At 48.7% G+C, this 14078-nt stretch overlaps 1 protein-coding gene across 24 annotated transcripts in view; it reads right to left on the reverse strand.

Annotated features, from left to right (window-relative positions):
* Positions 1-14078, reverse strand: part of KSR2 (kinase suppressor of ras 2) — a 446504-nt gene that overhangs the window by 101312 nt on the left and 331114 nt on the right. For all 24 annotated transcript variants that reach the window (XR_012019279.1, XM_072802706.1, XM_072802707.1 and 21 more), the window contains 2 exons: positions 6761-6830; positions 3637-3720 (listed from right to left, as the gene is read on the reverse strand). Coding sequence is in view for 23 of the 24 variants with exons in the window: in XM_072802706.1 (XP_072658807.1) it covers positions 3637-3720; positions 6761-6830 (154 nt within the window). In the remaining variant the exon portion in view is untranslated. The remainder of the gene's footprint in view (positions 1-3636; positions 3721-6760; positions 6831-14078) is intronic.

Below are 14078 nucleotides of genomic sequence, written 5' to 3' on the forward strand. Positions count from 1 at the left end.
CAAACCTTCCAGGGGATTCTGATGCATATTCGAGTTTGAGACCCCTGATCTAGAGAAAGAAAATCAGCTCTAAAGGGGAATTTGGAGACCACTCAGAGAAATGCTCCTCAAACCTTACTGTGTACAAAAATCACCAGGACAATCTTAAAATGCAGATTCTGATACAGCAGGTGTGGGCAGGGTCTGAGAGTCTACATTTCTAACCAGCTCCCAAGTGAAGCTGATGCTGCTGATTCAGGGGACCACACGTGGAGTCCATGGGTTCAAGCCAATCCTTTTCACCCAGGGAGTTTCTGGCATTAACAGAACCAGCAATGCTCTAGGTTTAAAAAAAAAAAAAAAAAAAGCCATTGCCTTTAGGGCAGATTCAAATTCAAACTCATGCCTCTGGGATGCTTTGGGACGACAGGAAATGACCTGTGTCACAGACCACTACTTTTCCTAAATTCCCATTCAAGCATGAGAACTTCCCTGAGCCCTTTAATTAAAATCTTAGCCCTTGCCCTGGCCCTTCCTCTCTCCCTTCCCTGCTTTGTTCTTTTGTTTAGCACTTAGCATCCCCTGAACAGATGCTCTATTTCACTGGTTGGTTTCCTGTCGCTCCCCTCCCCTGGCCTGTGAGTTCCATGAGGGCAGGGGCTTTGTGTGGGTTAGTCACTGTGATTTCGCTTCTGCCCAGAACAGTGCCTGGCACAGAGTCGGTGCTCAATACACAGCCGAGTAAATGAACAAACCGTTCTGCCCATTTTTTTTTTTTTGAAAAGCTGCCTCCGCACTCTTGGTACCACCTCTCTGCAATGTTACTGTCACGGCTCTTCATGCAAGCGCTTCGGTTCCACCGAAATTCATTCTCTCTCTGTGTGCCTTCCCCTAAGCTCCTTGACAATGGCCTCTGTGTGTTACCTATTTCTGTCCCCCACCCACCTGCCAGCCCATTAGTATGTCCAAAATCTTGCCAATGTTTGAAAACACATATAAAAGACAGTTCAGGGGTCCCTGGTGGCTCAGTCGGTTAAGCGTCTGCCTTTGGCTCAGGTCACAACCCTGCAGTCCTGGGATCGAGCCCTACATCCAGGCTCCCTGCTCAGTGGAGACTCTGCTTCTCCCTCTGCCTCTGCCCCTCCCCATGCTTGTGCTCCCTCTCTCGCTTGCTCTCTCTCTCAAGTAAATAAATAAAATCCTTAAAAAAGTAAAAGTAAAAGGCATAATTCATGTAAAAAATGCAGGATCTGGTTCATGGAAGAGTGAATCCACACTTCAGCTGGTGATAGCAGTAAAGCACGCTCATTATGTCCCGGAGAAAACTCTAAGCTCGGTTGTAGCTACAAAAACACAAAATTGTAGTCACACGAGTGTCAAAAAACCGGAAGCATGCCGGACCTTCAGAGCAATACAGACTCCGCTTTCACTGTTCTGGCAGCTTCTCTACCAGCTGAGCAAGCTGGTGAGATCAACAGTGCAATCCAACCATGGCTTGAATTCTGCTTCTTACACACCAGGAGCCATTTCTGCGCCAGATGGAGTGAGGAAGAATGTTCTTTGGCAGAACATTGTCATCTGGGGCAAGAACATTTCACCGGCTCCTTCCAACGGTCCTGTGGAGGATGCCAGCATCACACCCACTTTGCAGATCAGAAAACTGAGTGCCGAGATGACTGAGAAGTCACTGGCTCAAGCTCATACAGAGAATGCAGCAGTGGAGCTGGGCCTCACACTGGGTTCTGGCTGCTTCCGAAGCCTGCGCTTCTCGCCCCGGTCCCCATCCCTTCCCCAGCCTCCTCCCCCAACCCCTGGCAGGGTCTGAGTCTTTGTTCATTACTTCTAGAACAGAGAGCAGAAGCAAAGGCCGCCTCATGAGTTCTGCCTCTAGGGCTGAAAATTAAAACGGCTCAGAAGGTGTTCAGCCTCACTGACTCCTGGCTGCGTCCCTGTCACCTAATTACCTGACTTCAAAGCCTCCACTCGGCAGGTGTGAGGATGTGAGAGCTGCAGCTTCTCAGAACACGGTGTGACTACACGTGGACGAGGCAGGCCCCCAGAGCCGCTGGTGGTGGTGGGGGGCTATCAGACAGCCCTCAAGGTGGACCGGAGGACCCGGCCTCGTGCCTCTCCGAGTCAGAAAGACCAGGGATCACCATGCTGAGGGCTCACCTGAGAGCCAGGGTCAGTGGGAGACCAAGGTGGGGATGCCGGTCTCTAAACAGTAATGCTTGGTCATTTTTCCCCACCTCCTCTTCTGCCTGGGAGCCTATGGCTCTTTAGGGTTGGAACTAATGAATCCTCCGTGACTCCAGGAGGGAAGGGAGCTCAGCCTCACCTCCATGCCTCAGGTGAGACACCCAGGCTGGGGGTGAGGGGGAGTGGGTGCCTGCCACCGCTGCTGTTTCCCCTCCATCAAGGGGCAGGGACGTGGGGAGGCTGGAAGGAGCCCAAACAGGAGTTTGCCAGCCTAGGCTGGACAAGGAAAGAACAATTCCTACATTCTTTTAAACTAAATGGCTCCTATAAAGCAGACAGAGGCATTTCCATTTGTCACCCTTAGAAATAGTTAAATGTTATTGACAATCTTATAGGATTTGGACTAGAGAGATATTTCACACATGTTTATGGAAGGAGAGAGCGAGGCCAGGCAGAAAGGCATTCGAGACCTCCGACAGAGGCCAGAACTCTGTGCCTGGCACCGTGCTGTGTCCTGGAGTACTGATTTACTGGGTGCTTACTACCACATCCACCAGGGATGATGATAATTCCTTTCGTGCAGATAAAACAAAAAATGCAGAACAGAAATGTGAGGTGACTTGCCCTAGGTCACAGCCAGAAAGGAACAGAGCCAGGGTATGAACCCATTTTATTCTGACTCCAGAGCCCACGTTGGACATCACAATTTTCTCTCCTACCGCCCTGCCTTTTGCCAGCCATGACCTGGCACGGGGGGTGGAAGTGGGGGAGGTTTGTGTGGTCGAGACTTCTAAACCAGAACTGGAGGCCAACATGCTGCTACGGAAGGGAGAGGAGTTAGGGGTCAGGGCTGTGACCTCGGGCAGGTGGCTGATCCTTGCCGAGACTCAGCTTTCACATCTGTAAGATGGGGAGAATCAAATACCCCCTCAGAGGGGAAACGACTTCACAAACTCTCACTCAGGAATTGGCAAACTATCGCTGAGGAGCCAAAGCCAGCCCGCAGCATATTTTTGCAAATAAGATGCTTTTGGAATAAAGAAATTTGTCACACCCATTTGTTTATATATTGTCTTTGGTTGCTTTATGGTCACTTGGCAGAGTTGAGTAGTTGTAACAGAGATCCTCAGCTCCACAAAGCCTAAAGTATTCACTATCTTGGTCAATTAGACAAAAAGTGTGTCAACCCCTAATCTTAGATGCTAGGAACATCGACTGGGCATCAGCAGACAGTGTTATTTCCAGCACCTTCCATCAGCTCTGGTTCTTATTCGGAATTATTCTCCTTGACCCCATGGCCAAGGGTAGAGGTTCACTCAAGACACAGTTCTGAAAAATGGAGCAAGCGATCCTCCTGAAAGCCAAGACACCAAACTCTGGTAAACTATTTCAAAGCCCAGCATGGCTCTCGCTGACACCAGGTACTGTGAAAACATGCTTCCAGGTACAGCCACTTACTTGCAATTTTTACACTTGAGGCCAAAAAGCATTCCTTTCCCACAGACTGTGCATGTCTGAGACATCCAGTACTTGGTGGAAAACCTGTGGAAAAGAGATAGAAAACATTCAAGGGCAAGGTGGTGGTGACCGAGCTGCTCTCTGGAAGGATGAGCTGCTTAAAGGGTAAGCCACAGGCCCTGGATTCTAGTCACGCTGCTTCTGAGATGGGTGACTTCATCAATTTGTTTAGACCACTCGAGTCTCAGTCTCCCTATCTGTAAAGTGAAGATGATAGCCAACCTCACAGGTTGCTGGGAGGACCAATGGGCCAGGTATGTCAAGAGCCTCACACAGTGCCTGGTGCATACTCAGCACTCACCCAGTGGGGTTGTGACTATATTGTTACCTGGACATTTGTGACAGTCCTTCATTAGTTCAGCAAGTCTTGCCTGGTGGCTGGCTATAGGCCAAGTTCAGTTCTGGGACAGAGTGATGGATGGAGCTAGAATGTCCTCAGAGAACCATAAGCAAGGTGGAGCCTCTCAAGAGTCCGGGAGACCCATCGCCCCTCACTGCCCAGCACATCACCTGGGGAGCTTTGACAAGGACCTCCCCCAGAAGATCTCAGGCTGCAAACCGGAGAAGCAGAGTCCCGAAAGTGAAAGCCCTTGCAGATCGTGAGCTCATCCTCCTCTGCCACCAGCACCACTTGCTGCAAACATAAGGCAGTTCAGAGGCCTCCGATACACAGGAACCAGGCACCCACAGGAACAGAGGTGCCTTAGATTAACTCCCGGGGATCCTGCAGCTGCTGGGGTGCTTTCTTCCCCCAAGAGATACCAGGCGGCAGCGGGGCCAGGCCACAGAAAAGTATTGAAGGTTGCCGGGTCAGAGTTAATTTTCATTTTCAATTTTTGCCACCTTCAGCTGGAGTTGTATCTAATCTCGACTGCCTCCGAGTGTCAAAATGAAAATCAGAAGTGATTATGTAAGTTGGTGCTTGAGAATTTCGAGGGCAAGTTTGCATCCCTGTGCTCTACCAACTTGCTTGATTTGGGTCAGTCACCCTCCAAGTGGAATGAGCTGCAGCCCAAACCTGCATACCAAAGCCAAATAGCAATATTCAGAACAGAGACTCTTGTGGCTAAGGAAACCCCCTCCAGTCCTGGACTGGGGGGTGGTCCAGACTTTTTCTGCCCCTTCCACGGGGCCAGCGAGCTTGGCAGGGTCTACCTTGTGGGATTTGGCAGCCCTTAGGAATGAACAGAATAGGCTTGTGTTCACCCCCCAGCCAGCAGCGTGGGGATGGAGGGCAGGCAGCGTGAGCCTCGTAGCGCTGCGTTCTCTTTCCTTTCCAGTCGTCTCCTATCTCTGGGATCAGCGCTCTCTCCTGAGCTCTGGCTGAGGGGACTCTGAGGACAACAGATGGAATGGGATTTTAATTTCTTTACCAAGACTGGGTGAGTCTAGGTTTCCCCCTTCTGGCATGGAGCCCTGGGGAGAAACAGGGTGAGACTAAAGAGTAACAGGGCATTCCAAGTCCCGGCTCCTCTAAGAAGACATTCCTGATGCCCAAGATCATCATCCTTCCCCTGGGAATCAGTGTTTGAATCTGAGGTGACACCAGATCTAACAGTAGGTTGCTAGAGCTGGGGGATGAGGCTGAGCCAGAAGGTTGGGGAGAGGGGGGCTGCAAGGTGCGGGGGGAGGGGGGCAGCTTCAATCCAGGGGTGGAGCCGAGCCAGGGGTGTGGCCAACCCGGGGGAGGAGCTGAGCCAGGGGTGTGGCCAATCCCGAGGTGGGATGGATTCAAGTAGGGAACTGAGGGAGGGCAGTGGGGAAGCTGTTAGAAAAGGCCCTTCTTTGTGATGTCTTTTTCCCTCCATCTCCCTGCATCTCCCTGCATCTCCCTGCTGACCATCGAGGCGTCTATCACATGTTTCTCACTGCTTCCTCCACTGGTTCTTCATTTGAGTCCTAACAACTAGCCTGTCAACATGTTTCTTCCAAAAACTGTTGACGAGGTGCAATTCCGGGAGAGTGTGCTCATTCGGGCCTCGCCCCCCAGCCCCCAACCCTGTGGCGATGTGTCTGCCCCTGATACTGTCCCCGGCCTTGCAGCCCCGATCCCACGGACTGTCATGGGCTGTTAGCCGCCTAACCCTCCACAGGACCGCAAACTCCCCAAGGGCGCAGGCCCTACGTCTTGTGCCGTGCTGCTGCCCAGGCACAGAAATTCTCCGCGAATACTAGCACAAAGAATCCATGAATGAGTAAACAGCCCCGTCCACTAGTTCCCAGAGGCCTCGGTACAAAGAAAACTCTGAGCAGCAGTGTCCAAAGAACACAGAGGACTGAGGTCAGTTAGACTGTAGGCCTGTCACTTAAATCGTGCAGGGCCTCAGTTTCCCTATCACCTGGACATGACCACACCTGTGCTACTTACCCCACTAAGTTTGTGAGGAGGCTGTGAAGATAATGACATAAAATGTAGAAAGTTAAATCTGGAAAGCTAAAGAACTTCTTATAAGGGATGTCTAGTAGATACAAGTCTTCTTCCAGAAAGGACAGGTGTACCCCAGGTGAGATTATTTCCACAGACCCATCAGGGCTGGAGCTCTGGGCTGACCTACGTTCAGCAGAGAGCGAGCGTCTCTGAGTTCAGTATGCAATCTTGCTTTCTAAGTAGGGAGGCCCAAAATTAGGATGTAAAGCGTTTGTCTTGACAATGATACCATTTACTGAATGATTATTTTGTGCCCTTTGCTTAGCACATTATGTATATTATCGCATTTGATCCTCATGACACCCCATACGTAGGCAGAATTATCTGATGAGAATACTGAACCTCAGAGAGGTTAAGTAACTTCCTCAAGGTTGCAACACTTTGCTAGCTGGGACTGGAAGACAAGACAGTCAGACTCCAAAGCCCTAGCTTTTAACCATTATGTGCTGATTTTATAAGGGCCAGGTTAATAAGATGCCTTGATGATGAGGTTTCAGTTGGCAGAGGAGAGAGGGGCATGGTGACACAGGAGCTAAAGCAAAATATCTGCCCAGCCTTTGCCCACTCTGGCAGCCAGAGATGCCAGCCTTCACTGTGCCGGAGGTGGGCACCAGCGCCCACAGGCATCCAGCCTACCTGTGCTTGATGGAGTTGCCGAGGTCTCTGCGAGGGATCTGCGGGGACCAGCGCGGCACGGACAGTGTGTCTGCAGGGACAGAAGAGAGGAGAAGAGCCGATTACACAGAGGGTCAGAGGATGGGGCAGGCTCCAGCCAAACCCCCTGGAAGGAAGAGGGAGGCTCACCAGCGTCAGTGACCACTACCATCACTTGCTAAACCAAAGCTAAATGGAACATTGGTTTAACATGTGTTCCTTGGACTCAAGCAAGTTCCCCTGGGCAGGGCAGCCAGGGAGTGCCTTGAAAGAAGCCAGCTGTGGAAGGCATAAAAATGAGCATTGTTTCCATTTATGGAGTGGTTAATGTGTGCCTGGCATGTGGTAAGTGACTCACATGCTTTAGTTCATTACATCCTCCAAACAACCCCAAAGAAAGGGTTTGTTAGCATCCCCACCCTCCAGACAATGAAACTGAGGCTTGGAGAGAGGAAGTCATTGCTACAAGGTCATACACCTTGGAGGCTGCATAGCAGCTGTGAATCTAGATTTTTGAGAGCCCCTTGAGCATATGCCCTTGTGTGCAAAGTTCTAACGAGGTAGACTCCAGACACCAATCATGCACGGACCACTTTCCCAGTTTTGTCGTGTCCCGTACAGTCCATAAAATTATTTACTTCCTATTTTTAGTTAACTCTTTGTTTAAATACATTTATTTTAAAAGCACACTCTATATAGAAATCTGATATCACTCTCTGTATATTGTCAGTAACTATGTCCAACTATGTACCATCTAAACTCATTAAAATAAGTGGATGGAGGGGTGGGTGGCTCAGTTGGTCAAGATTCTTGATTTGTCCAATTCTTGATTTTGGCTTAGGTCATGATCTCAGAGTTGTGAGATCGAGCCCTGAGTCAGGCTCCATGCCAGATGTGGAGCCTGCATAAATTTCTCTCTCCCCTCTTCTTCTGCTCCTCCCCCCACTTCTCTCTAAAAAAAAGTAAAGAAACAAGTGGATGGATTGAGGAGTAAAAGGAAGGGTGGGTGGATAGATGGATGAGTAGATGGATTGGTAAGTGAGTGGATAGAGGGATGGGTGGATGAATGTTTAGATAGGTGGGTGGATGGTCAGATGAGTGGGTAGATGGACAGATGGGTAGGTGGGTGGTTGGATGAATGAATGGATGGATGGGTGGATGAATGGATACATGGATTGGTAGGTGGATGGATGGATGAATATTTCGATAATTGGGTGGACAAGTGATTGGATAGGTAGGTGGAAAGACAGATGAATAGGTAGATGGATGGGTGGGTAGGTGGGTGGATGGATGGATGGATGGATGGGTGAATTGGTGGGTGGGTAGATGTATGTATCTATAGATGATAGATAGATAGATAGATAGATAGATAGATAGATAGATAGGCTGATGGATGAATGGGAATGAGGAAGAAACAAAAAAATCACACAGATTTCATTCAGACTGGATGCCTGGCTCTGGTCTTTCCTTTCATGCCTGAGGCTAAATCCCAGGGACTTCTGCTATCACTCCACCTCTGACTGAGTTCTGGGACTTCTTCCGCAGATGCTGAGCACCAGCCCCGGCCTTCACTCCACCAGCCAGCCGCCCTCACATCCCTCCTCTCAGACCTCAAAGGCCCTGGGGAGGTGTGAAACAACAGCAGAAATGAAGCTGTGCTGTGTGTGAAATCTCCACCAGCGAGGGAGAGAGGAAGCGAGTGGCTGATCCACACACCAGCTCTCCTTTCTTAGGCCAGGTAGATGGAGCCAGCTCCCTGTTTTTGGGGCTACAAATACCTACCTCATTTTTCACAGCCATTGTTATGGAGTGGTGTGTTCACCCGGAACTGGGGATGTCAGGGAATATTTGACCCCCAACCCATTCACTCCTCTCTTCTGTCTAATGACGCTGTCGACAGCCACCTGAGAGCTGTTTCCAGAAACTCCAATTCTGCCCTTGTAAGGCTGGGACCCTTTCTGGGAGAGCTAGTGATTTTCCAAGCCCAAAGGGCAGAGAAAAGCTACGAGAGAGACAGCGTGATATATCAATCAGCATCATAGCCAGTGGAATTTCCTTTAGTATAACTAAAAGGAAGTCCAAGCCATTTTGCCACTTTTTCCAGTTTCTGAGGGAAACAAGAAAGACAAGAAAGAAAAAAAAAACACAATTTTCAAAAAAGAGTCTTCTTTCCATTCCTATCTCATTTGGGGACTTAAGTCTGATTTGGGAAGACGGATGCTACTTGCTAATTCCTTAAAATGCTTTCTCCAGCGCTGGGGCAGGTGCAGATGGGACAGCTGGGCTGAAGAGAAAGTGGTAGTTAGCTCAGATACACAGCCTCGTCATGGGGAATCTACAAAGCTAGGAGTGCCGAATGGGCTTCATCTCATGGGACATTCGTAGTAGCTGTCTAGAAAAGTGTGTTGACAATGATTCTGAGACCCAATAGAAAAGAACACCAAGATTGATTAGCAATGTCTGCCACGGGTGAAGAATAAAGCGGTACCAACAAGTGTGCATAAATGGGCCCCTTCTGCAAGGACTGGGACCTCATCCTCATCTTTGCACCACCAGAAGCAACGTACTTCCTATATGTTTGCTGAGCCCAAGCGTATTATGATAGAAGCACTGAGTTAATTGATCGCTCAATATGTGTTAGGCATTATGCTGCACAGTTTAGACCTGGAAACTATGCCTCTCGCAGTGTTCTCATTATTCCCTACACAGGAAGACACTCAGGGCACTCAGAGAAATGCAGTGACACCCTACAGGTCACACACTAGGCAGCCACAGAACCTCGAGGGGTAATTCTGCAATTGCTCCTAAGTTCAGTGTTTTCAACCAAGGTGACTTTTGGCCCCCAGGGGACATTGGGCAATATCTGGAGATAATTCTGGTTGTCACAGTGGAGTGGGGAAGTGCTGCTGGCACCCAGCAGGTAGAGGCCAGGGATGCAGCTCAACATCCTACTATGCGCAGGCTGGCCCCTACATCAAAGAGTTAACCAGCCCCGAATGTCAAAAATGCCAAGGTTGAGAATCCCCCACCGAGATGTTTTCCACTTCCCTAGCCACTCGCCTCCCTCCTCCCTACCCCCCCACCCCAAGACGCCAAGACGGTATTTCTGAGGCTCAAGTCCGCAAAGAACAAATCCTCTTTTATTATAAGCACATCTCACGTTTAGATTCATATCCCGGTTATGCTGTTATTCTCAATTACAGCCCCTTCTCGAGAAGTAGAAGTAATTAAGTTGAGTCGTTTGGTTTCATTTCCCGGTATCTGGTTGGAGGGGTGAATTCCGTCAATTACACAGCACAGCTACAGCATCATTAGTCTCAAGCAATAATAACCAGCACACGGCTTCGGACGTGGGTGTGCAGATCTGAACTTAGAGATCCTCTCTTCACTTCCTTCGTGTGGATTTCATTAAACTTGCCAACTCAAGCCTTAAAGCAAAGGAAAACTGTTTAAAGGGAATGGGGGGGGGGATCTATGAAAATCCAGGCCTTATCATAACAGAGAAGGCAAACAGCATTTACAGCAATTAAACTGATACAGAAACTTCTGTTTAACAATCAAAGCGCCTATTAAGATGTCTCCATAGCTGAACAAAAGCTTCTTTTCTACTCTAATTTTCTGATAACAAGTCATGCAGACACGGAGGCAGAATTGTGTGCGTCCCTGGTGCCTTCAGTCCCAGGGGTAGAATAATAGAAATCTGTTCTCAGATGTTTTCATTTCCAGTGCTCCACAGAGAGGGAGTGCTGGAGGGAGGGAGGGTTCTTTTCTCCTTCTGCAGTTCCCTGTCTATGCCTTCTCAGCAGCTCTCTCCCATACAGAAAGGGGCCTCAGTCTTCGAAACCCCCTCAAGAGGCCAGACGGATAGACAGACGCCTTGACACAAGGAACCAACATTAATAAAGCATGTGCATTACATAGAGCTTTGAAATGAGAAGCTTGGGCTCTGACCTGGTGGGAAGAAGCTCAGGCTAACAGAAGAGCCAGATGTGCGAAAAATATCTAGAAACATTTAACCCAGAGACACCAGGTAAAAACGGGATGATAAAGCCAAGGAAGAGGAGGGGCAAAAGTAAGAGAGAAAAAAAATGCTGAAGACAAAGAAGAAGAGGAGAAATGAGGAAAAAAAAATAGATATGCTTTTTGTTGAGCACTACGGTGTGCCAAGGACTATTGCCAAATAAACCCTTTACGTACATTACCTCATGTAATCCATCCACTGCATGTTGGATGGAACATAGCAGCTGCTATGATTATTACCCCATCACCCCATCACCCCAACAAATAAATCAGGAAGTTACACCATTTGCCCGAAGTTACACAGCAAATAAAGGCCAGCAGTGGGGTTTTTAATTCAGGTCACGGAATTTGGGTTTGATAAGTGACGGCTACTTTTTTCCCCATTTCACAGATGGGAACACTGAGGCTTAGAAGCAATACTCAATCGTCCATAGCTAGTGATTGAGTTGGGACTGGAACCACAGAAAGGAAGAACGAACCGGATGCTTCTAGTCGAGACTGCTCTCCAGATACACGGAGCTCAAACCATTCTAGAGTGTCCACGCCTCCTACCTCTGTCTGGGAGGAACAAAGGAAATGCTGAACATTGACCCTTTTAAGCTCAGGGAAGGGCTGCAGAGGCCTGCAGGTGATGTAGTAGGATGCTGTTCATTTCACCCCTGCAGTTAGCCAACAATATTTTGATGAGCAGAATAATGCTCACACCCCTCCCCAGGATGTCCTAATCCCTGGAACCTCTAGGTAAGTCACCTAACAGGCAGAAGAGAGTTTGCAGATGTGATTAAATTAAGGATTATCCAGATGGGCCCAAAGTAAGCATGAGTCCTCATGTATGAAAGGGGGAGTGGCAGGAGGGTCTGTGTTCAGGAAGGCAACATGACAGTTGCTGGCTGTGAGGATGGAGAGAGCTAAGAACCAAGGGAGCTAGAAAAAGGCAAGAGAATGATTTTCCCCTGGAGCTTCCAGAAGGAAGCAGTCCTGCCGACACACCTTGACTTCAGCCCCGTGAGACGAATTTTCGATGTCTAATCTGCAAAACTAAGGTAATAAATTGGTGTTGTTCCAAGCCATCAGGTTTGTGGTCATTTGTTATGGCAGCCATAGGAAACCAATACAGCACCTTTGTTGTGCGGGTGACAGTTTTAGGAGGTGGGTGTATGGTGAACAGGATAATTAAATTTTCTGAGCCTAGAGTCTAGTGAGGGAGTCAGATAGTGAGTAAACAAAAGCCCAAGGTAATTTCAAACAGTGATACATTTCATAAGGGAAATAAAACAGTACGGACTTTGGCATTTGTTTTAGGGCGATGGGAACCCCGAAGTAGGTCTGGGTGGCTCAGTCAGTTAAGCATCTGCCTTAGGCTCAGGTCATGAACCCAGGGTCCTGGAATGGAGCCCCACATCTTCTTCTCCTTCTGTCACTTCCCCTGCTTGTGCTCTCTCGCTGGCTCTCAAATAAATGCACAAAATCTTAAACAAAACAAAACAAAACAGAGGCCTGATGCTGGGGGTAGAGGTGTGTGTTTGGGGGGTGGGGGTGGTCTCGCTCATTGAAGAGCTCCCTCTGGTGGCCAAGGGGAGAATAGCCCGTCAAGCTGTGGTTGAGCACCCCCATTCCCCCACCAAACCCTCCTCCCCATCCTCCAACTCCCCATCCACAGTGGTCCAAAGCATCAGCCCTGACCCTTACAAGGCCATTCTCTTCCCAGCCCAGGGCTTTCCCACTTGAGCTGTCATGATGCTAGCTGCAGGCCCCAATAAAAAATCCACACCCCAGAGTCATCAGTCGGCTGCCTGGCAAGCAGGGGAGCAATGAGCTCGGTTTTATTTATCGGTATGACTCCCAAGCGGGGATATGCCTCTGGAAGCCATTTCTTCACTTAATCCAAACAATCCTATGAGGTTGTATTCCTAGTTTAAACGTAAGGAAAATGAAAATGTGAATTATTCAGAGTCCCACAGCGGGTATTGGCACACTTTGGGGATTGAACTCAGTTTCCTTGCATCCCTACACCACACTATCTTCCCATAGCATGTCTTTTTCTGAGGCAAGCGTAAGAATTATTGTTTAAATGATATAGTTCTGGAGCTAGAAGAGACCGAAAGAAGCTCTCTGCTGCAGCCTCTGAGCCTCTCAACCCTCTCGGATAGAAGCTATGCTAGCCTTACATGTTTCCATGGAGATAAAGACCTCTGAGCACAGAAAACTATTAATAATCACAGCTAACATTAATTGAGCACCTACTGCATGGCAGGACTCAGATTAAGTGCTTTAGATGTATTTATTTCATTTAATCTCCATAACTCCATCTTCACTGAGCTGGGGCTTGAGCCAGGGCAGTCAAACCCAGAGAGCTCATCCTCAGAAACACCACAAATAAAATGGAAGTTTTTCCAGCTGCCCATAAGCTTCCAACCCAGGGACATGATAGGAGATACCAGAAACTAATAAAACTTAGACCATGGAACTTGTCTTTTGGGGTCATAGGCCAGTCGCCAGCTAAAATCCCCCCCCCCCAGTTTATCCAATGGGCCAAATAATCCTCAGCTAAAGCTGCTCATGATATGACTCACATAGCAGGGAATAACTCTATTTGCTTTAATATCCAATTCAAATATGTCAGATCTCAAAGTTTTTTAATTATGTACTGTCTCTAAAGGTTACGGTTCCATGGTTCTTTGAAGCCAAAATGGGTTTTTCTTTGTGTCTTTGGACATCATTTCCTCCCTGAGACATCTAAACCCCCTTCCCAATATCCAGATTTCATTATCTAGGGCTGTCAGTGGCTATGGAGGCACCCACGGAGCCACCTGGTACTGGTCAATGCATACATCCCTAAGACTGCCTGAGGGCCACGTCACGGGGGAAGACTCGGGCAGAGGGGGCTGACTTGGGTAAGAGATGTGAGGAGTGAGCAAGGACAGTGCTGCTTGCTCCTGATGGAAGAGACCATTGGGAGGAGAGTCAGGGATTCCCATGGTATTGAGTCAAAGCAAAGAGCATGGGGAAGCGATCTGTCTAGAAATATGAAAACTGCAGGAATGGAGGCATCAGGACCACACCAATCCACCTGTGTAGGGCGTTTAAACTAGTGACAAGGCCCTGAATGTGGACCTCCTTTAGAGAGGGGAGCCTATTTACAAGAAGGGCTTCCAGGTCATCAACTTGCCCAGTGGAGTGTGGGAGAGAGTGTGGGACTTGGCCGTAAGCAGATCCTGTGTCAACTCTGCCATTTACTAGCGAGGAGGCTTGAGGCACTTTGACCTCTGTTTTGCCTCCT

This window comes from Canis lupus, chromosome 27 (genome assembly GCF_048164855.1).
Source record: "Canis lupus baileyi chromosome 27, mCanLup2.hap1, whole genome shotgun sequence".
Taxonomy (NCBI): Eukaryota; Metazoa; Chordata; class Mammalia; order Carnivora; family Canidae; genus Canis; species Canis lupus.